The 25,064-nt window shown below is 41.5% G+C and overlaps 1 protein-coding gene across 3 annotated transcripts in view; it reads left to right on the top strand.

Annotated features, from left to right (window-relative positions):
- The window catches only part of ELMO1 (engulfment and cell motility 1), a 313,327-nt gene that overhangs the window by 206,684 nt on the left and 81,579 nt on the right, over nt 1-25,064 (top strand). For 2 of the 3 annotated variants that reach the window (XM_087767900.1, XM_087767891.1), the window contains exon 17: nt 22-158. In XM_087767900.1, coding sequence (XP_087624026.1) covers nt 22-158 — 137 coding nt within the window. Of the gene's footprint in view, nt 1-21; nt 159-22,304; nt 22,573-25,064 lie in introns of those variants that run through there. The other variant, XM_087767910.1, reaches the window with a different exon arrangement.

Genomic DNA, 25,064 nt, shown 5'->3' with positions numbered 1-25,064 from the left:
TCCTTGTTTTTCTGTTTTTAGCCAGTGAGACCTGCAACGATTTCCATCCCATGTTCTTCACCCATGACAGATCGTTTGAGGAATTCTTCTGTATCTGCATTCAGCTCTTGAACAAGACATGGAAGGAAATGAGGGCAACTTCAGAGGACTTTAACAAGGCAAGAAAAAGGGTGGGGTGGGAATAACTGGGCAGGATGGTGAAACAAGGCCGTGTATTCTTCCCTAGAGGCACAGGGGTTTACTGATCCTGCTTCTGCTGAATGCTGTGGAGTTTTCATCTGTTCAGATTCTTTGCACATCAGAGGGCCAGCATTTAGAAAGTGGGGGTAGGGAATGGGATGTGTAAGGGAGGTTCACAGCCCTTTTTCCATCATGTTGCACTGCAGACTGTGAAACTAAAAACCTGGCTTGAGGGGAAATTCTGCCTTTTTATGTTAGCAATATTATGCTGAAGTGCTGCAGCCTCTAAGGTTGTAAATAATGCAAAGAGAGTACTGCAGTGATAATTCTGTGCATCCTTTTCATTTCATATGAGCACTAAAGTGATAAAATATTCAAGAGTGGACACAATCCTGACAAAGTGCTGTGCGGTTTAGCCTGCTAAAACAAAAACAACCCAAACCAAACAGAAAAACCAACACAACCACACCCACACCCCCCTATTGCACCCTTTTTGTTGTAAGACAAAAGTAAGAGTTCTGGAAGTTTAAGCCAATCTCCTGACTCTCAGCAAAGCTATGGAGAACAGGCCTTTCTGTCTTAACGGTCCCTAGACACCCTATTTTAGCTGTCTAACTTACCGGGAGGCTGAAAAGTATCTTTGGCATTCTGTAAGAATGACAAACTCGTGCTTTTGTGGCCAGCTGGCATCCTTATCTTTGTTGGGATCCTTTGACTGGATCTTGAGCCTCTCCCTGAGACTAGATGTTGATTGAGAATGAATCAGCTGTTGATTGAGAATGAAAAGTGAGACTGTTGCACTGTGTCAGCATGTGCCATACCAGTGCTCTGAAGTCACTGGACTCAAATGTTATGTGGGAGCTAGTAAGAATGATTGAGCCTAACTTCTAATTGGAAATATCTATTATTAGAGTGGTCTAAATGTCCATTTTCTACTGCAGAGTAAAGGTGAATCTTTAGGACACAGTGTTGAATAACCTTTGTTGGGTTCCTTTAGGTAAGGTAGTTGGCAGCAGTACCAGAGCCCAGGCAGAAGAGAGAAGTCCAAAACGTGTGCTGCTGTAGCTAGATGACCTAGAGGCTTGTTCTTGCATGGAATTTCTGACACACTTCTCTTACCTAGTGGTCCAGGAGTGCAGAAGGAGCAATAGCAAGATAATTCACCAAACCGTATAGAAACCTAAAATCAAGGGCTTAAAAAAGCAACGACTTTTTTGAGACTACTTCATAATCTGTGGTTGTTCTAAACAAATGTATTAACAACGGCCTATTACTTACAGAGCTTCTGTCTCAGTAGAAGAAAAACTTGGGTACATAATTTCTCACATCTTGAGTTGGAATATTACCAGTAATCCTAGGGGATTCAGGAAAAGAATGGTCCTGTTTCTGGCAACAGCCCAGATCACCCTAAAAAAACCCAAAGAAATTTACTTTTCAGTGTTAGGCATTGCTGTGGAGCTTCATGGAAGACCAGGTAGTTTCTTCTCTGATCTGACTAGTTTGCTATTTGTGTTTTCTGTTACTGAAAATCCTGCGAATTCACCCAGCAGCTCTTTCAGGTTCAGCAAGGCAGGCGGTAGGTCTTACTGCATGTGTCATTGAAGACATAGCTGATCTTTAACTCCATGGGGCAAATCTGAAACATTTGCCATGGTGCTACCAGGATTTGTGTCTGGTGGTGGCACTGTGGTGCATGAGAGATGAACCTAGGATCTCTGCCTGTGGAAATCACTCTTGATTTTGTAACTGTTTTTGTAAAGGGGAGGGAATACTAAACTCTTGTGACTCTCACGTCTAGCAGTTCAGTAATTATGTTCTGCTTGTTTAAATCCTTTCTTTTAGTCATAAGGAGATTTTTGAGCTCTTATCCACTTCAAATGACATGTGGTGGTGATGTGCATTACTCAGCTGATAAATGTCTAAAGGGATCTGTAAGGTGGAGCAAACTGTGTTGTTGTGTGGGCTTGTGAAACACTTCTGGATTTGCGGGCGATGATACATTATATAGTGGTAGTGGTACCCAAGGTTTACCCATCTGGTTGGTGGGTGACAGCTGCCAGTGCAGATGGCTTTAGCAAACTAAACACCACCATTTTTAATACTTACCTGGCAAGAGGCTTTGGTGATCAAGGCATGTTAGTATTCCTTCTGCATCTCTCCTGTGTGCTAAGGGTACCTGTTTCTGTGGAGTTACTTTTGAAAACTTGGCAGGTGAAGGCCATGTGGACCCAGGGAGCACTCAGCCCCTGCTTCAGGAGTGAATGGGAAGAAAGCAGGCCTCACAAGATGTAGTAGCTTAGTTACTGTGGAAAAATTCTCTTTTATCCTCTCTTTGTGTTACTATTTTTCAGTTTCAATAACTTGATTGTCATGGTAATGTATGAAACACCACTTTGCTACAGTTTACTGGCTGATGGGATCATTCATTTTCTTCCTTCTTCCCTTCCTCCCCCAAAATCTCCAGAACAAAATTGGACCCTCTCAGTATATTGCATGGTAAGTCTTGAGACCTGGAGATTCTGCTAAAAAGCTAATCCACTTGCTTTGATCTTTAATCATAATTGAAGAAAAGGAGCTTTTTGTTTAATTTTAAACTTTTGATTAATCACAATAGCTTGTACATTGAGGGTCTGTGTGCACATACGGAGATTTGTTTCCTCCTCTCTTGCACTGGAGAATGATAGGCACTGAAAGAAGGGAGATGACTGAATACTTCCCCTCAGGTTTCATTGCCGGTTCTCAAGGGTTTTTTAAGCATCAGATTAAGACTTTCTTTTGATGACAAAATGGCATACTGTGCCATCGTGGTTCCTCAATCCATGTTGTGGAGATATCATATAGGTTTGTTCATTTTTCAAGCTTCAAAAAAATAATTAAAACGGCACTTTGCTCATAGTTGGAAGAATTTTATGGTGTTTTAGTGAAACATTTATGACCTCATGCTTTGTCTCTCTGATTCTCATTCATTAAAACAGACACCTTCTGTCAACTCTTGCATTAGAAAAACTCCTTGGATCTTTATGGTGATAGTATGATACTGTCAGACCTAAAACCTTTTCTACAGTCTCTCAGTATACTGGTAGATATCTGAATAGAATAATTCAGTCAGGCAGCTAAGCTTATATTACGCCTTTATAACATTTTAAGACATACATAATTCATGTCTGGTGAGTTTTCTAGAGAAATTAAGATGCAGTTGGATAGACAGACATGCAAGTGGCAACAATTCCATTTGAAACCTTTTTGTTTTTCTTTGAGCCTACAGATGATCAAAGGACACTTTACAAGCTCTGTCCTCCAGAGTCATTTGTGAGCAGACAGCATGGTTTATGACTTCGAAAATATAATCTCATCTCCAAGCTTTACATAATTCTACGTGTTTTATTGCAGCAGAAGAAAGCATTGTGTATTGATTTTTGGAGTCAGTGCTGACTGTAAGAAAGCTGGACTGAGTTATCTCACACTGCAGCATCTAGAAACCTTCATCCCCAGCTTGCCCATTTAAACAGGTGCCCATCAGTCAGTTTTCCCTCACACAGGGCCCACCTATACTCTGCTAAGGGTAATTAGGCCCTGCTGCCACACAGGCTAAGATGTACTTAAATTGGTTGGGGTTCTTTTGTTTATTCTTAACAGGGTGGTAGGTGGAGTTCAAGGTAACGGCCGCACTGTGAAATTCCTTCCATGGGGCCGAATGAAAGCATACTCCCAATGGAAAGTTTTTTGTTGATCCCCACGGGTTGTGCTTAAGTAAATGCACCTGTGTTGCCCTAATGAGGATTTACATTGAGATCGCTATTTTATTAGTGATCTTCTTTTAAAATACACATATTATTTCTCATGAGACAAGGAGACCACAGACAGGACGTTATGTAGGGGACAAGATTATCCTCTTACCTCTGTTCTCCAGAGATTTCAGTCTGCTACTTTTTATAGGTTTGAAGTTCACATGCTAATAGGAAGAAGGGTGAGCAAATGGATTATTTTAATTGCAGGGCCAGTCATAGCTTGTCTTATTAAACCTGCAGAACAATATGAACAATTCTCTAATTCTGTGCCTAGTGTAGTGCCATCTTAAAAAAAATTAAGAATAACAATTACTGCTTCCAGTCCCAGTGTGGAAGGAAAAAGGTGAAATTATTTGATTCACCTACGAAGGTTTTGAAGCTGCTTTGTAGAGAATGGGCAAAATAATAGCTGCTTTTAGGTTTTTAGATGGCCAAAAATGACTAGTCATGGCAAGACACAGATTATCATTTCAACACGGCTAAAGTTAAGTAGGGGATGACAAAACTGAAAAACTTGGAAAGCCCTGTGGTGTATGGCACTTGAAATGAAAATCTGCATTCACTGAAACTACAGGTTTAAGGAATAGGAAAGTGGGATGAGGTTGGCTAATGATGCTACTGATGCATTTTTCTCATTATTGAGAACTCTAGTTAATTTATTTTACCCGCTGGCCATGTGTTTGAGATCATCATAGTATAAAACACCAGCTTTTAAATGTTCTATGAAAATTTATTCTATAGTAAGAAAAACATTCTCAGAAAACCTGATTTCAGCATTTTGGCGAAGCTAGTATTCATTTCACAGTGAAAGACCTGGGTACCCTGAGCAACTGCACTTGCGGTATTTGGCTATTTCAGTGACACACCAAGCCGCAGCGCTGGATCCCCGTGCAGGAGTGGGGTCTGCTCAGGAAGACGATAAGATGTGTTGCTGACAGGTATACACGTAACAAACTGTCTTGTGTGGTAATCAGTAGAGTAGACATTGTTCACACTGGCAGCAGATGCAAACAATAAATGCCCTACGTGAGTCCTGTAATTAAATACCAAAGCAAACACTGAGGCATTTGATAACCGCAAAAGATGTTTATTGCTCATGCTCAGACCCTGTGAACATTTTTCCTTGCTCTGTGACAAGATAACAGAAAAGGTAACCAAGCATAACATAAAAATGAAAAACACCATTTCCTTGCTCGCTGACAGTTTAGAAATGCAATGCCACAGGTTTCTCAACTTCTCTAGTGTTGTCATGCTTTCGGTAGCTGTAGGATGAATAATTGTGTAAGGCTAGGTTCAAAATATGACTAAGTGTTCAAGGGCAGGTTTTTAAGGACCGTACTTGTGTGAGTGGTGTTTTGTATGGAAACGTGTTGTGTATATACCACCATCAGGTAATGTGAGTTACCCATACGGAAGCAAAGGTATAGAGGGTCATTTGGAAAAGGTCAGAGCAGCAGCGTGGCAGAGGAGCTGTCACCGGCTTTTCCCAGTCCTCTGCAGATCAGGGAGACTCCAGGAGCAGACTGTGCACAGATCCTGTCCGAAATGCCCTCCGGCTGCAACCTTGTTGTCCTAGTGCTAGTCCTTGCCATGGCAGCTCCATGCCTGACCTGGAAGTGGCAGGGCTTTGCCACACACCTGGAGGAGGAACAGGTCTCCTAGCATGCTCAAGTGATCCCCTCTAGTGGCATTAACAATATTCTGCACTTTTCTGCTCATTGCCGAGTTGGCCATGTCTTGATAAACCCCATTTTACATGAAGGAGGCAAAGGCATCCAGAGCTCGAGTGCCTTGGCAGTGAAGCAGCGGCAGGGCCAAAAGCAGAACCAGGATTTCTGGTCGTTTGCTCCAGCCTCCTCCACCACCCTGTCACAGCTCCAGGCTGCAGCAGCAGCTCCAGCCCCGAAGGTGATGCTTTCCTCTGTGTCTGTGCGCCTCTTTCCACCCCCTCACAGGGATGCGTGGAGGAGGATGGCAAGTGATAGCTCTGGGAACGTGAAAGAACCATTACCTCAAACAGGAGAAAAATTAATTCAAACAAGCTTGAAAGTAAAATCCTTTGGTCAGTCTGTAAATCTGTCTGTCACCTGCTTTTCCTTTCAATGATAAGGAGGGAAAGGGATGATAAATCACTCTTCACAGATGCTCTCCAAAGCATTTATTGTTTTCTTACGGGTGTTTTTTCACCAGTCTGAAGCAGATGAATTTAACTTCTTTTGAGAGAAGTTTTGAAAGGCTGTTCTGTTTGCGTTTTACCTATGAAAAACGCTGGGCTAGTGGAATGATGGTACCTCTCTGTTAGCTTTATTGCACCTTCCCTTGGCAATGCTTTGTTTGTATCAGTCAGGGATACCGCAAATAAATTATTCTCACATAGAGTGAGTTCAGTATTCCCCAGGCTTAGGCAGATAGGCACAAATTAAATTCCACATTTTCACACCTGAGGCCATTAGCACTTTATTAACTTTTATTGGAAACAGATAATTGCTATAAATATATTGTATCATTAATTGTGTAATGCATGAATTTATAAAAAAAATGTATAGCAATTAACATTTTGCAAATCTGCTCCATAGCTTATACAGAAAACATGGGGTTTTAATTGAAGAAAAAAAAACACCCTCCAAATACAGTGGGAATCTCCTAGAAGAGCATAATTTGGGTGCAGGAAGGTTGTCAGGTCTATTCCATTAGCAACCATTTCCTTCAGAAGGCTCTGTTTTAAGCAGTGCAATTTAATGTAATGTAGGGAGAGCCTGTTTAAGACCTTTCCCTAGCATTTGGTCAGTGTTCCCTCTATGTTTTTTCTGGCCTGGATATTGCAAGTTTATTCCTTCATTGGCTGCTCTTTTAGGAATGGCTCTGTTTAGTCTTTTCCATCTCTGTGCATTTATCTACACCTGTCAGATCTCCAAATGTGTCCCACTGCGTTTGTCAAAGCCAGTTTATTACTCATCTGCTGCTTCTGGCTGCAGGAACCTGAGAAGGGATGTTTAAGACACTGAAGATGCAGTCTTCCACTTATGAGGCATCAGTCCGTAAAAATCTGATCTAAATTTAAATGTTAGTACCCCAAAGGTTGGGACTGTCAAGCTCAAAGGAACTGAACAAGAGTATTGCATTTTTAAATCTAGTTGGTTGCTTCCTTTTGAAAATTTTTCTAGCATTGTCAAGAATGCAAACACATTTTAAAAAAATTAATTTGTGAAATATAAGTACTTCCACTGGATAATGAAGCAGTAAGGAGCAGCACTTGCCCTTTCTCTGCACTTTGTAGCTTATGAACTATTTTTCTAGTTCAAAGATTTTTTTTCATTAAAAATAGTATCTTTACTATTTTCTGTCTTTGCCAGAAGGCTTTGAAAGTCTTTGGTAGCAGGGTCACATCTAGTTATTATCCTAGCTGAACTATCCTTCTCCAGTGATCTCTTATGCAATGATTTCATGGAGGGCATAGGCTTAAAAGGAAAAGCATTTTAAAGCTGAAATTCTTCCTATTTTATATACCAGGATGGGTACGCTAAGAAAGAGATGGATTCTTCAAGCAAAAAGCAAGGAAAGGAAGGGGTGTCTCAACAAAACATCTGGGTTTTGTTTGGTTGGTTGGTTTTTGAAGTGGAAAACAGTATTTTAGTGTAATCCATTCCTTGGTCAGAAACTTGTTCATCTTATCCTTTGCCCAGTGATGAAAGTCACTGTTGGTTTCAGCAGTGAAATCTCTTATTTGTGAAAAACCTAGCTGTCATTGGCAGAGTGGTTTTTATCCCCCAGCTTCCTAATGAAGCTTGTGTGTTACTGTAGAATGCGTACGGGTCTGCTTAACACCCTGGAGATGGCAATTTTTAAAACTGTTGGTACTTCATATTTTCAAAGCGCTCTTCATTTTCATCTCTGTGGGTGCTGATCAAACCAATAAACATCTCAGACTTCAAAAAGATGATTGAGTGGAAAGCCTGATAACCAGAGGAGAAACATTGAGTGTACGTTTTCTGTGCTAACCACTTCTTTTTTGTACTCTGTAGAAACATTTTGCACTGGGAAAGAATTCCTTGCTTGCATGTAGAGTGTGTTAGTCACTAGGGGAAATGATAGATCCTAACTGGAACTGTCACCAAAACAGCATATTTTGTGATATTGCCCCTGTCATTCCTGCCTTAAAGTGTGGATAATAATTAGATCCCAGGAACCATTCTTGTCTCTGTATTTTTATTTCTTCTTTCTAGGATATGTTTTTGTAGTACAGTTAAATCAGAGGTGCATGGCATATGGCTTTTTGCTGCATGAATTGCTGCTGATGTGAATGTCAGTGGGCATATAATACCAGATTTTCATTTTGTGAATCACAATGCATGGAATTCAGCCCGAGAGCTCCCCAGACTATAGACCTTATTATAGGCAAATAAAAAGGGGAAGGAAGGGAGGGGAGGTGATGTCTCAGAGATTTTGTTTCAGTTGAAATGAGGTTATCGTGATGAATGATGCAGCTGACAATGAGTTTTTTATACCCTCTCTTAGAGTAGCAGAAGAGCTCGTATTATTGTTGGTTTGCTTTAAGTAATTGTGATCTAAATAGCACCGTGGTTGAAAAGAGCAGCAGAAATCTTTCATATGTGTCTCGTAAGCAAAGCCAGGGCGCTTTGTTGTTTTTGTCTCATTTGTCCTTATACAAATGTCCTTCATTGTTTGCAATTTACATCTCGTGTATTATCTTGATTGAATATGTCAGTCACCATTAAAAAGGCGTTTGCCAGTCAGTCACTGCTGCTGCTGCGTGCCTCTATTTTTAGCACATGAGGTAACTGGCCAGCATCTGACAAAATGACCCTGCTACCTGATGTACTGGTGTAAATTGAGACTGACTCTGATAGAGCTACATGGGAGGGGAGGGCTGCTGGGAGCCAGAGTGAGAGGAAGAGACGGTGTGCAGGTGCGGGTGGGCTCTCCTTTACGCACACCAGCTATTTCAAGCCATGTCTGCACCGTGCACACGGGGCCAACAGAGGTACCTGCCTCTGCTGGCTTTCCGTAGGTTACTTTGGGCGCCGACAGTAGGGCAGCTTATAGCAGAGTTAGTCCTACGTGGGCTGCACAAAGCTTTCTTAGGCGATCACAGGTTAAACTGGGCCTTGGTGTGCTAACATGAACTGGCCTCAAGTTCCCAGAGAGTGGATGAGTGGGAAAATGGAGGAGGATGAGAGGTGAGGGATTTAGCATGTACTTTCTGAAGGAAGTGTTAGGTTTTGCCCTACAGAATATTCAGGCTTGAGACCACAGCAGGGGCAGTTGTTTCCTGGGAATGGTAGTGAAGCTGAGACGTGAACTTGGGTTCTGCCACTTTTCCATTGAGAGCAAAATAGCTTACTGGAGGCTGGAAATTGGTGTGCTCTGAAAGTGATAAGGCCCTTTTTTATTTGCCCTTTCACCTCTACGCTGTTGATTTGAATAGCCATACGAAAAATGTTGTGGATTTATTGATGACTGAAAGATAATTTATTGATAGGCTCCCTCCCAGTTCCTCAAGTTACCTTTATATGTTGGTCGTGGCAAGCAGAGAAGCAAGGTCCCTAGTAATACATACGAAAGCTGAGGAGTATCACCTTAGAAGCTGAGTACAGGAATGGAGAGCGATTTGATACCATGTAACTATATTAACTCAAACACTGGAGATAGGTGAAGAAACAAATACCAAATTCTGTGTCAGAATCCTTGAAAAAGACATTAGTGCAGCTGATTAAAGATCTTGCCATGTCAGTTGAAGATATGCACGCCATGACCATGAAACTGAAATGCTCGAGAACCATCATTGCATCAAGACTGTCAAGTCTGCATCTAGAAAAGTGGAACCATCTTGGGAAACAGCTTCCACACATGCTTTGAATTTTATGGTAATTTTTCTCTCTGGAGACGTATCTTTAGATTTCAAGCATCAGTTTTCTGTCTCAGGGAAACTGGCTGATCTTTGTTGTGTTGCTGATATGAGAACCTCAGCAGCGAGAATTTTAAAATTGCAGTTGTATCCATTTTTCTTGAATAGTAAAGGCGGCCTAGAACGTTTGTTGTACTTAACCAAGAGTCCAAAGGAAACTACAGATCTCACTGTATCATTGTTACACTGTCAGCCTCTTCAGAAACAATTGATCATCCCATCGTAGTTAAAATAACGTCTCAAAAGTCACCAAGTAGGAAAATGGAACATCCTTATTTTTGTAAAATCAGATGTATGAAATGAAGGATGTAATCTCATAGCTGTCAAGATTTTCAAATTCCTTCCAAGAACTCTTTTCTATGTAAGCTAGGGATTTGGAAGTTGTTAAAGGGCTGTTTTCTTCTTGGTGATTTTTTTTTTTTTCAATCTGAGTTAATCTGATTGTCATATAACTGATTTTTTTTCTGCATTTTGAGGCCTGTATGTGATTTTTTTAAAAGCACGTACATAAACTAGTGACTGGATGTAGAAATCTTACTGGATTTGTCTCTCTGGTCTAAGTGAAGCTTCCTTTAGCCTCTGTCCCTGTTCAATACTCTGACCTCCAACAGGATTTATTCCCCCAGTCTTTCCCACTGCCTGTCCCCTTTCCTTGGAGCAACGTCATGGCTCATACAGCGCTTCCACCTGTCTTAAGAAGGGTGTTAATAACTTTTCTCACTTTCTATAGATGAGGTACCTGCTGACTACTTTGCACAGCCACATCTTCTCTCAAGAGATGAGAAAAGACCCTTTGATGTCATAGAATATTGGAAGTCAGTTTGTGAAGCCAGGATGGGGGTTACTGGCAGCTATGTATTTTCAGCAGTGGTAGAAATCTGAAGGACACTGTTAAAATTGTAAAGTCAAAACTACATGCACAGATGTGTTTCTTATTCCTAAAAATGTAGCTATATGGACAAAAAAAAAAGTCTTCCCTCATGGGTAATGGCATAAACACAACATTGTAATAACAAGGCCAGAGAGCTGGGTATTCTTTTATCTAGCCTAATTCCACATACAGTGGGCTGCAAAGTTTAATTTACTTTGAGAAAAGAACTATCTCCACCAATCTGGGAGATAAACCTCAGGTAGAAGGTATTGTATATGTGCAGCTTGCAAATGGCTTCAGTTATATACATGGCCTAAATGGCCCTCCATTGTGTAAAATCTTTAAGGTACCAGCTAAAGCAAAATCTTTAAACTGGTGATTTTACTTGGGGAGAAAAGAAAGAAAATCTCTCCATAAAACTTATTTAGCTTTGCATGGGTTAGGGGTTTTTTATTGCCTTGTTGCTTTTAAGCTCCAGAGAACAGGATGTCTCATAGCTGCTCAATTTGCTTTAGTTATTATCATTTGAAAGAATTTGATGATTCTAATTTCCTTCTCTATGCTTCTTGATTTTAGTACTAGAGTAACACTTCAGTATCTAGTATTGATTTTTATGATGGCCAGGGCTTTGATATTAATTTGTGCACCACAGCAAGCCGAGGATGGGTGATTGCCAATGCAAACTGAGGACTCAGAAAGACTAATTTCATGTTTTGCAAATATAATTGTAGGAGTTTGCTTGTAGGATGGTCGCTGTGTTGATGAACCAGCAGTGCACCCATGTGTGATGTGGACTAACTGCATGCTGGGTTGCATTAGCTAAAGCATAGCTAGCAGGTTAAAGGAAGAGATTATTCCCCCCAGCTTGGCACTTGGCACTTGTGAGGCAGCAGCTGGAGGACTGTGTCCAGTTTTGTGCCCCAGTAATGGGGAGAGATTGATGAAGTGGAGCTAGTCCAGCAAAGGGGCCACCAAGATGATTAAGAGGGATGGAGCACGTGGTGTTCAAGGGAAATGTGAAGGAACTACATTTGTTCATGCTGGAGAAGGCTGGAAGGAGGAGGGTGGATCCAGTTGTATCTTCTTCCACTATCTGAACAAGAAGCTATAGAGAAGGTGCATACTCTCCTCAGAAGTACACAGTGAAAGAAGACAAGTTGCAGTGAAGGAAACTGTTAGGATATAAGGATAAAATATTCTGAACTACTGATACTGGTGCAGCACTGGAATGGGCTGCACAGAGAGGTTATGGAATCTTCGTCCTTGGAGAAACTCAAAACTCTCTCAGACAAGGCCCTGAGCGATGTGACTTAAGCTTGAGGTCAGCTCTGCTGTGACTGCAGGACTTGATGACGCCTAGAGCTTTCTAGTAACCTGAATTATTCTGTAGTTTTATGTGTAAAATCTACTTTCTTGTCCAGTATGAAACAGGGAGAAATAGTAATTCATATCATTAATAGTCATTAAAACGAACACAGATGCAGCATCAACCAATCTCATAATTTTTTTCTAATGTTAAAGAAAGTGCAAAAGATCCTCGTGATGGATGCAGTAACCACTTTTAAGAACTCAGGCTTTCCCCATTAACTACAGTGACCCCTTTAAAGCAGTTTTGACTTGTTTTAGCTCTGACAGCTGAGCTGTTTTTACTCAGGGGAATTCAAACTCCTTCAGAAATGTGAGGTCAAAAGCATTTCCTCAAAATGTTCTTGCTAACATTTAGGTAAGTATGTTGCACTAAATATTTACCACTGGCTACTACTGCAGCTTGGCCGATGAAGTAACTTGTCTAACCACTAACTTGTTATAAGTGCTTAAAGCAGGCAATGTGTGCAGCAGTTGCAGAGTGATGTTTAGCTACTAGTGGATTGGGGTTTGGGCTGTTTGTTGGTTTGCATGTTTGATTCTGTGGTTTTGGGTTTTTTTTTTTTCCAGTGCTTGTCTTGTACACAGACCTCTGTTTTAGCTAAAGCTCCATGGCTTACAGGTTCCAGCAGCACGTGCAAGCTGTCACTCCACCGTCCTGGGAAGTTTCAGGCTTTTCTCTTAAGCATGGGTTTCTGACCAAAGGAGTCTGCCATTTAAATTGACAGAACATACCAAAGGTAAAAAAGGAGAAAGGAAAGGTGATGTTAACTGATTTTTAATTGGATAACAAGAATACATAAATGATGTTTTGCTGCATGTTGCCTGGAAAATCAGTGGTAGAGATGGGAACTTAGCCCACACCTCACTTCTCAGGGCTTTAATGACAGGACAACCTTATCTTGGTTTCTTTTCCCCTGTCCTGATACATGATTCTGTTAGCAAGGAGAGGTACTTTTTTTTCCTGTGGTGGAAGCACCTTCTACATTTAAGCAAAATATTTTCCCGTTGTTTACATCCTTTAAAGGTTAAAGTGATGATGTGGTTAGATGCAGTGTTTGCTGCATTTTTTATGTAAATGGATGAAATGAAAATGTGTTGCAATTTGGTACAGTGATGAGGAGGATGAGGAAAAAAGGAAGAGATGGCATTCACGCTGTCTTTCTGTGCACGGCCTTAGTAAGCAGTAAAAATTAGAGAGCAATGACAAGAGAACCAGAGCTGTCAGAAATTAAAATTTTCTCTCTCTCTCTTCAAGTGACCAGGAAGACTATAGTCATAAATGACAGATTTAATAATCAACGGGCATTTATCAGTGTGTGCGTGCACGAGCACAGCATATGCAATGCTTGCTGTGATTACCAAGGCAAACTAGGACAAGCTGTACTCATGGCAAGCCCAGCACTGCAGCTGGCTTTGGGTGGGTGGGCTTCTGCGACTGCCACAGATGTTACAGATGCTCTGTGTTGGGCAGAAAATCCACATGTGAGACTGGGACCTTGAATGTAGAAACCTGTACATTCATGTTGCCTGGCTTCGGTACAAGCAGCGGTGCTGTTATTGCCAAGGAGAGACTATGCCTCAGCCTTTCTGGAAAAAAGTTCCTTGCTGTCCAGATGTGAAAATTAGTTTCAGGCTAACACAGAAATGTTGAGCCCCACTAGACAGGACATCAGCTCAGGTGTGGAAGGCAGCCAGACCTCACTGTGGGCTGCGGGCTCCGATAGAAAGGTTGTCTACAGTGACCGTATCAAAAAAGAGTGATATTGGAAGCTTTGTATACTACAGAACAAAGCTATTCTGATTAAACTGATAATTTTAAAATAAAAGGGTGCAGAGGAACCAAGATAACCAGCAAATAACTTTTCTATTTTTCCAAATAGTACAAAGTGTTATTGGGGGAAAAAAAAAAAGAGGCTGTTAAAAATACATTCAGGAATCAAAGGAAGAAAAGCAGGCAGAAAAATTGTGCAAGCACCGTTAAGCTGCGGAAATTTTCCTTGGACAAGTTGCAGTACCTTTTCAAAGCAGCATATGGGGTTTATTCTGGTGACTCTAATTTTAACATGAATGGGAGTCACGTGGAATACTCCTGGCATACTGCTTTGAAAATATATCCCTGCATGATTAAGGAAGACTGAAATCTTTTTAACCCTCTTTTTTTTTTTTTTTTTTTTTTTTAAACCAATTCTGAAATGTTTTTAAAGGAAAGCATTAATGGAATGAAAATGGTCCAACCCTGAATAAAGCGGTAATGTAACAGGTAGAAATACTACTGGCGTAGCACTATAAATGTGTTTGTGCTTCAGAGGCTGGGGAATAGAAGGGAAAAGAAAACTTGGAGTTTGTACCCACTGTGGCAACTGCCTCTGCATTGCTTGACCTTTATAAATTTGTCTCTTCACTTGGAAGATGTAATCATTCCACCTACCATGTGCAAAGAGCAGAGAGTTCAATGAAGAGAGCGAGTACAAGGCGGGATTTGCTTCTGAGGTGGCAAGCATGGCCATGCTGCAGTATTGATAGCATCTTTAGCTCATGGATGACTGAGAGTGAAGAAATATGTACTCTGAAGATCGATTAGAGAGAGATTCATTAGTGGGAAGGAAGTTCTGAGCAGATGCAACAGCCCTGACAAAATGAGCCAGAACACTGATAGAGCTGGGCCTGGTGTGTGGGCTGAATGTGAAGTAGGGTTGCTGGAGGGAGGTTCAGAGAGTCCTTTCTGACAGCTGGTCCTTCCTACCCATCTTCAGAGAAAACAGTCTTAACAGTTTCTTGAAATGTTTTGAAAAGGATAAGACAGAAAATGCCCATAAAACCATATTGATGAATACAGACATGAGCCTAGTGAGAAGTATGGACATTAATCTGGTGTCCTTCCAAAGATGCAGAGAAAGAGGGGAAAGTTACTTTTCCTTTTCTAATAGTTTTTTCCTTTTTTTTTGCAACTGAGAATGTAAGGCTTATTTTTATAACTTTGGTTTTGTGTGGGCTGCTGCTTTAGTGCTTGAAGATCTCCTCTGATTGTTTGCAAGTTCTTCTTGCCTCTTACTAATATTTATCTGTCTTGATATCACAGATGCACATTAAAAAAAGTTGCCTGCTTTTTTTCCTTTTCACAAAATCTTTACCAGTGATATGATCAGGATGCTGAGCTCACCTGTCCTTCATATTTGTTGACTTTCAGAGTGGGGTGTTAATATGCTTTGCTGGGGTTTCTCCAGTCGTTCAAACATGGTTGCCGCTTTCCAAACTTAAACATGAGATACAAGAGGCAGCATAAAAGAAAGAGTATTTGTGTCAGCCTTATTTAAGCAAGAGACTTCATTTAAGCAAGCCTATTTATATAGCGAGGTTATTTATACTCCATTTGGCTGTGAATGGGCGTGTGTGGGCATGCTTCTGTTGGGCGGGCGACACGTGTTTGGGGTATGTATATTTGGCTGCACATTTCCATGTACATGGATTGAAAAAGTGGCTGTTAATGTCTTTGAGAAGGGGATGTTTGCAAAGCCCAGCTTAGCCTAGGGAGGCTCTGAAGCCCATGGGAACAGGCACGTGCTGCCAGAGATTGACACAGAATAGGAGTGTCAGTAGCTTGTTTTGCGTGCTCCGAATTGCCCTATGATGGTAGGAGGGTATTGCCCTTTCTAGCTAAAGCTAAGTGTCCACTTGGTAAATTGCTCCTATTAGAGCATACTTGCAAAAAAATAACTACGCGGCAAACAGCCCTAACTCTTCATTCAGCTTATGTGATTATTAATTTGACTTTCATGCCTGCATGAGGTAGAAGCAGACAGAGCTTGTTCTTCTCAAGAAAGTTTGTTGTGCATTTCCTGGACCTGGAGACTAGGCTCGTGCTTTCTGTTCTTCTCATTAACTGTGGTCTTGGCAATCCCTTTCCGCACTTCCAGAGCCTTCTGCTCTTACCCTTCCCTGTGAGCCTGTGATGCGAAAGTAGCGTGAAGTGAATGTGGTAAATGGTGGATAGGCCCCCATTGACAGCTATTAAAATAATGGTCTAGAGGTCCTTCAACAGCAGCTGGGAAGGTGAACCAAGGCAAAGATAACCCTGTAATTGAGCTGTTTTCAGTACGTTCTTTCTAAACATCGTGAACCAGCATTGTCATTCTGGTCTTAAAGGTATATAATCCCACTAATACGTTCCTCTAAAGGCTGCTGAGCATCTGATTGTTACTCTTAAATAACACAGAGCAGAAGCTTTTGAAATAAAAACACACATGTAGAAAACTCTCCTGAATAAAAATCATATTTCTTTTTCCAGAATGCCTAGGCAAGTATATACAGGGTTTTTAGAAATCCAGAGATGTTTGCTAATGTCATCCATTGCGCCAGTCTTAAGGGCCTGTTGGATAAAACCCAAAGCCCCAGCTTCAGGTCTCACACTACTAACCTCTTCCCCATTAGCAAGAGAGAGCATGGAGTTTAGTGTGAACAGATTTAATCTTCGTGAGCAGCAGATGTGCTGACACATGGGCTTCTACAGTCAATGGGGTTAATAATCTCTTGTTTAAGTAGTTCCTAAGTAACTATTTATGTAATTAACATATTAAAAAAAATCATGCATCATTATTTAAATGGTGAACCACGACAGCATCAGAGTAAGTTTAGATACCTGAGACAGATGAATTTTTCCTTTATTTTGTCCCTCCTACTGTTCCTTGGTTTTGTTAAAAGCAGAAAAGTAAAATAAATCATTCTGTTGCCATTTCTTATGATCGATTAGAGATTTAATCTACATCTTCCAGAAGAAAACTGAAATGCACTAATGAATAAGATGGAGGGGAGCATACATGCATGTAAGAGAGCCAAGACCAACATGGCATAATCTTTTTCAACAGTGTTAGTAGTACAACGTACATTCCTCAGCTCTCGTCCTACAGAGACCAAGCATTAAAAGGAAGTCTCAGGCTGTTTGGATTGCAGATAACTCCGGCTTGTGTTGCTTGTTTGGCAGTCTGTGCAAAGCACGAGCTGGAGAAGTAGCTAAAGGTAGAAGAATATTGCAGGTAAAATGCTGCAGTCATGTGAAATTGTTCTGTCCTGGCCATGTGTGCTCCAAACCAAGTGAGTGAATGAGAAAACTGAGATTAAGATGACATGACTGAAAATTCTCTCAGCGTGTTGCAAAGGGGTTTTGATACAAAATTATGATAGGCATTTGAACAAAGCGGGCAAAGGAGGGAGCAGGGAAATCCTAACCCCAGCCCCAGATGATGAATATGTGATAGATTTGGCAGATAGTGCTCATATAGGGTTGTAAAACTCACAAGATGATTTCTGTGGCCCTTGCAGTTGTGTACTTCAGAGTGCTACGTAAGGAATCTTGAAGTCGATGATGTGTGCTGTGAAACCTTTTTCTGTCTAATGTCTGGATTTATTATAATTGATTTGAAATTCTTCAGTGCCCTCTCGTGCTATATGACTGCTATGGATGTTTGAAATGGCAAGACTTAAAGGTTGCAGACAGCTGCAGGGGCTTGTGTATTTTAAGGGGTTTTTTTTATATGATAGCTATACAAAGACAAACTAACTATGATTCTATATGACACCGCCTCCAAACCTAAACATCACTTGAGGTTGTTTGTCAGATAGGGTTCTGCTGTTTCCATTCTCAAGGTTAGAAATAATTTTGTGTGTGTGTGTGTATCAAAATCTATCCAACTTCAGATCTATTCGCAGTGACAGAATGGTCTTCCTCTAAGCAACGCGGTTTGTCTTTCTTCCTTTTTTTACACCAGGTTTCTTATGTGTGGTTGTGGTGGCTTTCTTCTTTCTGTTTGTTTTTTTTTTGTTGTTTTTTTTTTTGTTTTTTTAAGATGGGGATATTTTGGTTCTGCATTAAACATGAGGCATTTTAGATCTTCTTGGAGTTAACACTGGAGGTGGAAATGGAGCCTACAGTCATGCTGTCTAGACTAGGAAGTCTCCTTTCACCACCCAGACTACGTGTAATCGTTTAGCAATAGGAAAACTGAGAAATATTCATGTCAGTTCCTGTAGCCAATTTCAGGATTGTTTGTAGGCTGTCTTTGGCTTAGCTGAAGAACTTCAGTTGTCAGAGAAGATGAAGAATTATTGCAGATTCAACACCCCTAGACAGTCATCATCCAGACTGTTGTTGTCTATGTCCAACGCTGTTTTATGAAACTCTGTGAAGCTCTAATTTCATGTGTATAAGAGGAGTGGAGATTTTCTTTAACGCACCTCCGTGCATCTCGGAGGCTTTTAACATATGTATGCATCCTCAGAAGGGGTCCAACTTGGCCAGTGGTGCAGGAGGAGACTTGAATGCTCCCTGTGCTTGAAGTACAGGAGAAGGCAGTGAATATTGAACATGCATGTTGGTGCTTGGATGGTGGAAATCAAACCCATCCATGCTTTGCAGAATGAAAGGTTCTGCGTTTTTGTAATTCGTATAGACCTTACTGGGTGCTGTGGTGGCAGATCACCTCTGAAGGTCGTGTCTAATCTGATTTGCAAAGCTGTGTTCCTGACAGTGTTTTCGGCAGCTTATATATCACTTGTTGTTCCTAGTCAGATAAGCTCTATGGTTTGTAGTAAGGCTGTCTTAAGTGGCAGAAAGGATAGATATCTCTTTATCCTGTGGCCCAGCTTTTTCATTTTAATTTGTGTTTATGTGTTGCTATCAAAATCTTCTTTCAGATGCAGTAATATTAGAAAAACCAAACAAACCAACCCCCACCAAACCTGCTTGTTTGAAATACAGTGTAGGAGGCTCCTGATAAAGGAGACATAAGGTTTTCTGATATTAGGATTTGAGGAAAACCAAGCTAAATGTGAAATGTGGCATTGAAAGTCTCCGAAATACTTGCTTGTGTTATCTATAGCCTAGGTCCTAATTGCTGCTTCAAGAATACAGATGTGGAAGGAAAATCTGTAGGTATTCCTGGAACAAATGAATAGGACTAGCTGTTCCTCTTGCAAATTAGCTGCTTCTACAAATAGACTGTTGAAAGGCATGGAAAGTTTACTGAGAATTGGCAGGTAGTTGATGGCACTGGAAGAAGAGTCACTGGGCGCCAACCAGCAAGCCTGTGACTTGGGAAGTGTTAGTAGGTTAACCAGCTTCCCCATGTAGGTATTGAGACTAGAAAAGGTAAAACCCGCGATCTAGAAGGATGAGTAAGCATTATATCACCGTTGATTGTTCCTAAGCTCCCCCACACAAACAGGTCTTAGCCTATGACAGCATACTGCCGAGAGCTGCTGTCGGATTGGCAAGTAGCAGCTTCGATGTGAAGCCTTCCTGGAAATCTTTGATCCGTTTGGTTGAACAACATCATTTTATCCCACAATCTTAGAAAATTTTTCACAAGTCTTGTTTATTATGTTGCTTTGAAATTGCCTGGATTTTTCTAACCTTGAATTTTTGATCTTCCTTAAAAGCTTTCTTAGCTATTTGTGCCCTGTCCTGCTTTAGAGTGCAGTGAAATTCTTAGTCTGTTTATTCTCACACCACAACCTTGAGAGGAAAAGAAATGCAATTTTCAGGGGAGATTACTAAGAAAAGAAAGTGACAAAGGTTGAGGTTTCTTAAATCTAACAGCTTGCTGCCATCAGAAGCAGAGATCTCTGTCCCTTCTGTTCCTTTCTTATGGCAGGAAAAGACCTTAAAAATGGGTCTTCTGAGTTCTTGACTAGTTGCCCTAATCTGGGACGCAGTCTTCTCCCTGTCCTTCACCTCCTGGTGAAATGCAGATGAAGAGATTTGGAAACTGGGCCAAGGGAAGGTTTCTCCAGATACTTCAAAGTTGCACTGATAGTCATTATGTTTGCTTGCAGTAGTGCTTTGTTTTACAGAGCACAGTCTAATGGAGAGTTTTGAACTCTTGTGTATCATACAACAGAAAGGAACAATTTATTTAATTAGGAAGCTCTCCAATTTAATATTGGCTTAAAAAAAATTCAGTATAGAGACCCACTAGGAATGTGACAGTCGTTTTTCATTGTCCAGTAACATTTTATATATTTATTTATGGTTCGTGTGACTATTTTAAGCTCTACATGTTGACAATACTTCCAGTCCATAAGACATGACAATAACAGCTAGCAAAGTGAACGCTGGAACTGCTGAGCTGCTTAATCATTCACACGCAAACACGATGGGGTATGCTCCACACCCTCAGGCCACCCTCTCCCCGGTGTGATTTAGGTGCAAGGACGGGTGGAACTCGGTAGATTGCCTTTTTCCCCAGCAAGTCCTGTCAGCAAATCTAGGCTTTTTAATTAGCACCCCCTTCCCCTAAAATGCACATTGAACATCTTTCCACAGTTTAATGTTTCAGAACTAAAAGAGTGACCGCAAAAGCCTACGAGCTCAGGGTAATGATTATAGCGATGGCGCTGCAGGAAGCGGGAGGTGGTGCTGCTCTAAAGGAAGATGGAAAGCTGGAAGAAGTACAGCATTGCAAGAAGTGAATCCTTATGGCATCCTGAGCCGTTAAAAAATACAGTTCTCTTAAAAGCTCATTTCTCTGTTAAAAATGATAATTGAGTGACGGATGCCCTGAAAAGCCAGATCTCCTGGTGTAGCTCTCTGTTCTTGGCCTTGCTCTTGAGCACTAGTCCAGCGGGCTTCAAAGACCTTCCTGGACTCTGGATTAGGCCCACAGAAGACTGGTAGAAGACAGTTAACAAGGAGTGGCCTTTAGTAAACAAGGAGATCTGGGAATCTACCTGCAAGACTCTGTCACGATGCGTTTTAAAATGCCACTATTTACAATGGCTCATGCTGTGGATATCTGTTATTAGAGCAATACAGGAATGTTTTTGGTGTGGTTTTTTTTTTTTTCCAGAGGGGCCTTCATTTTTTATTCTGCTTTTAGTTAAACAAATGAAAGTAAGTGTTCATGAAAAAGCAACATGTCCTCCTTTTTCCCATCTGAAATTCATCCCTAACACCTTTATAATAGTATGTCAGTGTCTCATAGTCTGTCTGGGCTTATCTTTGTAATATAAATGGATGCATTTAGGTATTCTCCCCACTCTTCAGTTTCAGTAACAGAAGCATGGAGAGGATGAAAGATTTTTTTCAAGTGTCCCAGAGAAACTCTGAGGAGCAGCCAGAAATTACCCCAACCTGCCATGTCCCTTTACTTTCTTTCCTCTTCTGACCTAGCCATCTCTCCTTCCTTGCCTTGTCAGAGGGTAGCACAGAGATTTATACCCATGGATAACAACCCTGTCGTGCATTAAGTTTTCCTGGTGGCATGTTTCATCAGGCCCTGGGCAGAATAGGCAACATCCAGTACAGAATTAGTTGCCTGAAGACTCAGGTCACCGTCTGTGGGTGCCAGATGTAGTTGTGGAAGCCCACTAGCAAAACAGCAGATTGCTTAGGAAGTTTCATAATAGTCATGTCAGATTTTGACCCCATTTTGGACAGATGCAATTTATGAAACTGGAAAGTGAAATGTAGTATTTTGACGGCCCATACAGCAGTCTTGTCTTGTGCTGGTCCATTACTCAAACTTGAAATACAAGTAATGTGTATTGCTTGGGTACACAGGGAGTGTACCTCCTTAGCAAATGCATGCATATGAGTGAATACTTCTTATGTACATATGTTCATATACATATGTGTAACATAGTATGTTTGCACAGGGAGAAAGTCAACGTCTGCGCAGCTCTGTCTGTGTGTACTTTCCCAGTGTGTATGAAAAGAGAAAGCAAACTCACAATCAAATAAGCAGCGAGAGCAGAGGAAAAAAAGATAAGATTGCAGTTGATTATGAGCCTGGCAGCAGATGTGCTACACAAATCCAGCCCGCTGCATCCAGGCTGTTTCCATGGCGATGGAGCGAGTAATTGTGGAGCTCCGGCGCGCTCCCCCGCGGCCCCCGCCAAGGTGGACACGGGCGCGGGGTCCCCACCAGCACTGCATTGCTCCCTCCGGGCGAGCGCCGGGCCCTGGGAAAAAACTAGCAGGCGGAGAAGGGGAGACCCAGAGATGGGGAGCTCCGATTTATTTATTTCCCCCACTGTCTGATGGTGGAATGCTAGGAGAGCGGCGCTCTTCCTCAGAAATATGGTCTCCCAAGATGCTAAATAAATGGGCAGGAGTTTCCCCGAAATGGGAGCGGGCTGCGATTGGCTGCCGCCGCCCGCCCGTGCCAATGGGAGCCCGACTGGCCGTCGGGTACCCGCAACATAAGCAAAGCTACATGCTCGCCCCGGCGGCGCGGGGACCGGGGAGCAGGCAAAGGTGTGCAAAGGAGGGGGTCTGCTCCTCTCACATGGCTACGCCGAGGACGGATCTCGTTAGAGAGCTTCGTCGGAGACCATCTGCCGCTCGCGCGCATTGTGCCTTCCACAAAAAGCAGCATTAAGTCATTCGCTCGCTGTCGTGTGGGAGGCGAATTTGTCATCGGGAACGATGGAGCTACGGGATCTCTGTAAGTAAATCTATGTACTTTATCCTGCTATTTCAGCCCGGGCATAGATCAATAAATGGTGTCGAGGAATAGCAAAAGCAAATTAGCAACAACTGCAAATAGTACGAAGGATTTCTCGCTTTTATTTCACATGTAGCAAGACATGTTCTTCCTAATGGTTTCGGGCATCAGACAAACTAGTTAGCTGTTTGCGTTGCCTTGCGTGGTTGTTTAGCCTAATTAAGATTAGTCTGTGGAAAGATGCTGTATTCTCTGAGGCATTTCAGAACGCCTCTGTGTTCAAAAAGGAAAGCAAACACATGGAGCAGAATATTGCAGGCACAAAAGTCTGAGGTGCTCATAGGTAGTCACCAGCATTTGTGGTGTTGGTATAATAACAGGCACGTTATTACAATAGTTTGTCAAACACTAGTTCAGACCCTGAGCTAAGAAAACACGAGTTGCTCGTCATTCATCACTGTGCTCAGCACAGAGAATTATTGCTTTTCTTGCCTTTGTGTTCCTTTTTTTAAATTAATTTCTTCTTTGGAGGAGACTTTTAAAAAAAACACTTAATTTAAAAGCTTTCCTTTTTGTTGATGAAACAGGTGAATACAGGAAAAGTGGGGAGAGTTTCCTTTTTCACCATTGCGAGGCATAAGTTAGAAGTTGATTCCTTTGCCTGTCAGGACTCTGCTTTTGATTCTGTAAAGCAGAAACGGTATATTTAGAAGGGAGGGGGGTGCGAATCTGTCCCTCTGTAACCCTCTGGGGTTACTTGAGTTACACCAGCCATGAATTCAGCTCAGCATTGTTCCTGTTTTATCAGGTATTTGCCGTTAGACTGGGAGCTTTGCTACACGGAGCTCGTGAGTGACTCTCTGCTTAACGCTCTCAGAGGCTGTAGTTGTCTTATCTGGTTTGTGAAAATACATAGGAGAAAGGACAGAAATAAGAAACAAAAAGATGTAGAAAAAACTTCCTGTATTTTGACTCTGTGCCTGAGCTAGTCATGTGTATCAGGAATTTTATAGTAACCAAACTAGGTGCAAACATCATATGAAGCTGGCTGCTTTTTAGGGATCCATTTTTGGTGTCTTGTGTTCATTTTAGAACTAAATGCACAACTTCCTTTCCCAGTGTTGGGAGCTGCTGGGAAGTGACATTGCTGCCTGGGAATCTCAGGCTGAGGGTGTAATTTTTTTTTAGATATGGCTTAACTGCTCAGCTTTGCTTTTGAGATACTGCCTTGCAAGTTGTGGCAGGAAGGTGTGTCCGTGGAGCTTATCCCTTCAGTCAGAGGAATGAGCATCGCCTCAGAGTTGATACCGAAAAGAATTGTCAGTGGTTTCAAGAACTGTTTGATCAAAATAAATTTGAAAAATATGGAACATAGAATTCAGTGCATCAATACAGTGAGAGTGTCTGTTGGTGAAAGCTATGTTAAGCTCCTCTGTGTACTTTTGAGTGTTTAACCCGATGTATCGTAAATGGAGGAGGACTCCTTATTAAGTTTGAATTATTGCCTTTTCTGAAGACATAGATTTAAGATAGATTTAACTTAAGTGTGGGTCACCGTTTATTGAAATGATGGCCCCAGGCATCCTATGGCACTGGGCTTAAAAACAATGTAATTTTCCTAACCTATACAAAAATGATATAACTGTTAGCTCTTATTGCAATACTTATTTTTGTTTAGCAGTGATGCAAGTGCCAAGAATGAAATTTTTGAAATGAAGCAGATATTTAGCTGCTATGTCACCTTCCCCAGGGGTTTGTATCATTCATTTTTATTTACTTAGCACTGATGTAGCTGAAAATCCCATCACATACGGCAGTCTAGGCAAAGAGATGTGCCGACTCCCCATCTTGGAGGTGGATGCTTTGATCTAGACTGAGATATTCCATGAAAAGGTGAGGGAGAGCTTGGACTCTTGCACACCTGGGCATGGTTTGTTCCTGGCTCCAGGCTGGTCATTTTTAACACCTTTGAGATGCATCAAAATGAAGCTCCATTGCACATTTTGGGGTGTTTAATTCTATACTTACTACCTTCTGCTTTATTTTCCGATTGATAATGTGAAAGCCTAGGAGAACATTGTCTTTTAAGTTCACTGCAACTCTTAAGATGATATTTTAGTTCTTGTTAGTGCTCCAGGGATATAGTTCAAACAACATAAACCTCTCAAGTTTAGTCACTAGCATTAGGCAAATACTGTGTGACTGATAGAGTTCCTATATCTCCCATAACCTTGTTTGAAGGGATTTGTTTGCTTGTCTATCCCTGTGCATTAGCAGATAAAAGGAGGGGGACAGGGAGGGAGAGAGACAGCCTGTAACTGCTAAGCTTTGGATAGCACATTGGATCAGTCAAACCACAGTGGTGCCTGTGGTAGAAAAATTTGTGTTGCAGTCAAAGGCACACTTGCATTAGATTTTTGACCTGATGGTGCAGAGAACAATTGCTTGTCAGTAGTGCTCGGGGATGATCTATGTGGAAGAGGCATTTCAGA

This window comes from Nipponia nippon, unplaced genomic scaffold (assembly GCF_047370975.1).
Source record: "Nipponia nippon isolate SJK-2023a ecotype South Korea unplaced genomic scaffold, ASM4737097v1 scaffold_1, whole genome shotgun sequence".
Lineage (NCBI taxonomy): Eukaryota > Metazoa > Chordata > Aves > Pelecaniformes > Threskiornithidae > Nipponia > Nipponia nippon.
The sequence above is the reverse complement of the archived record's forward strand: the minus strand, read 5'-3'. Positions and strand labels throughout refer to the sequence as shown.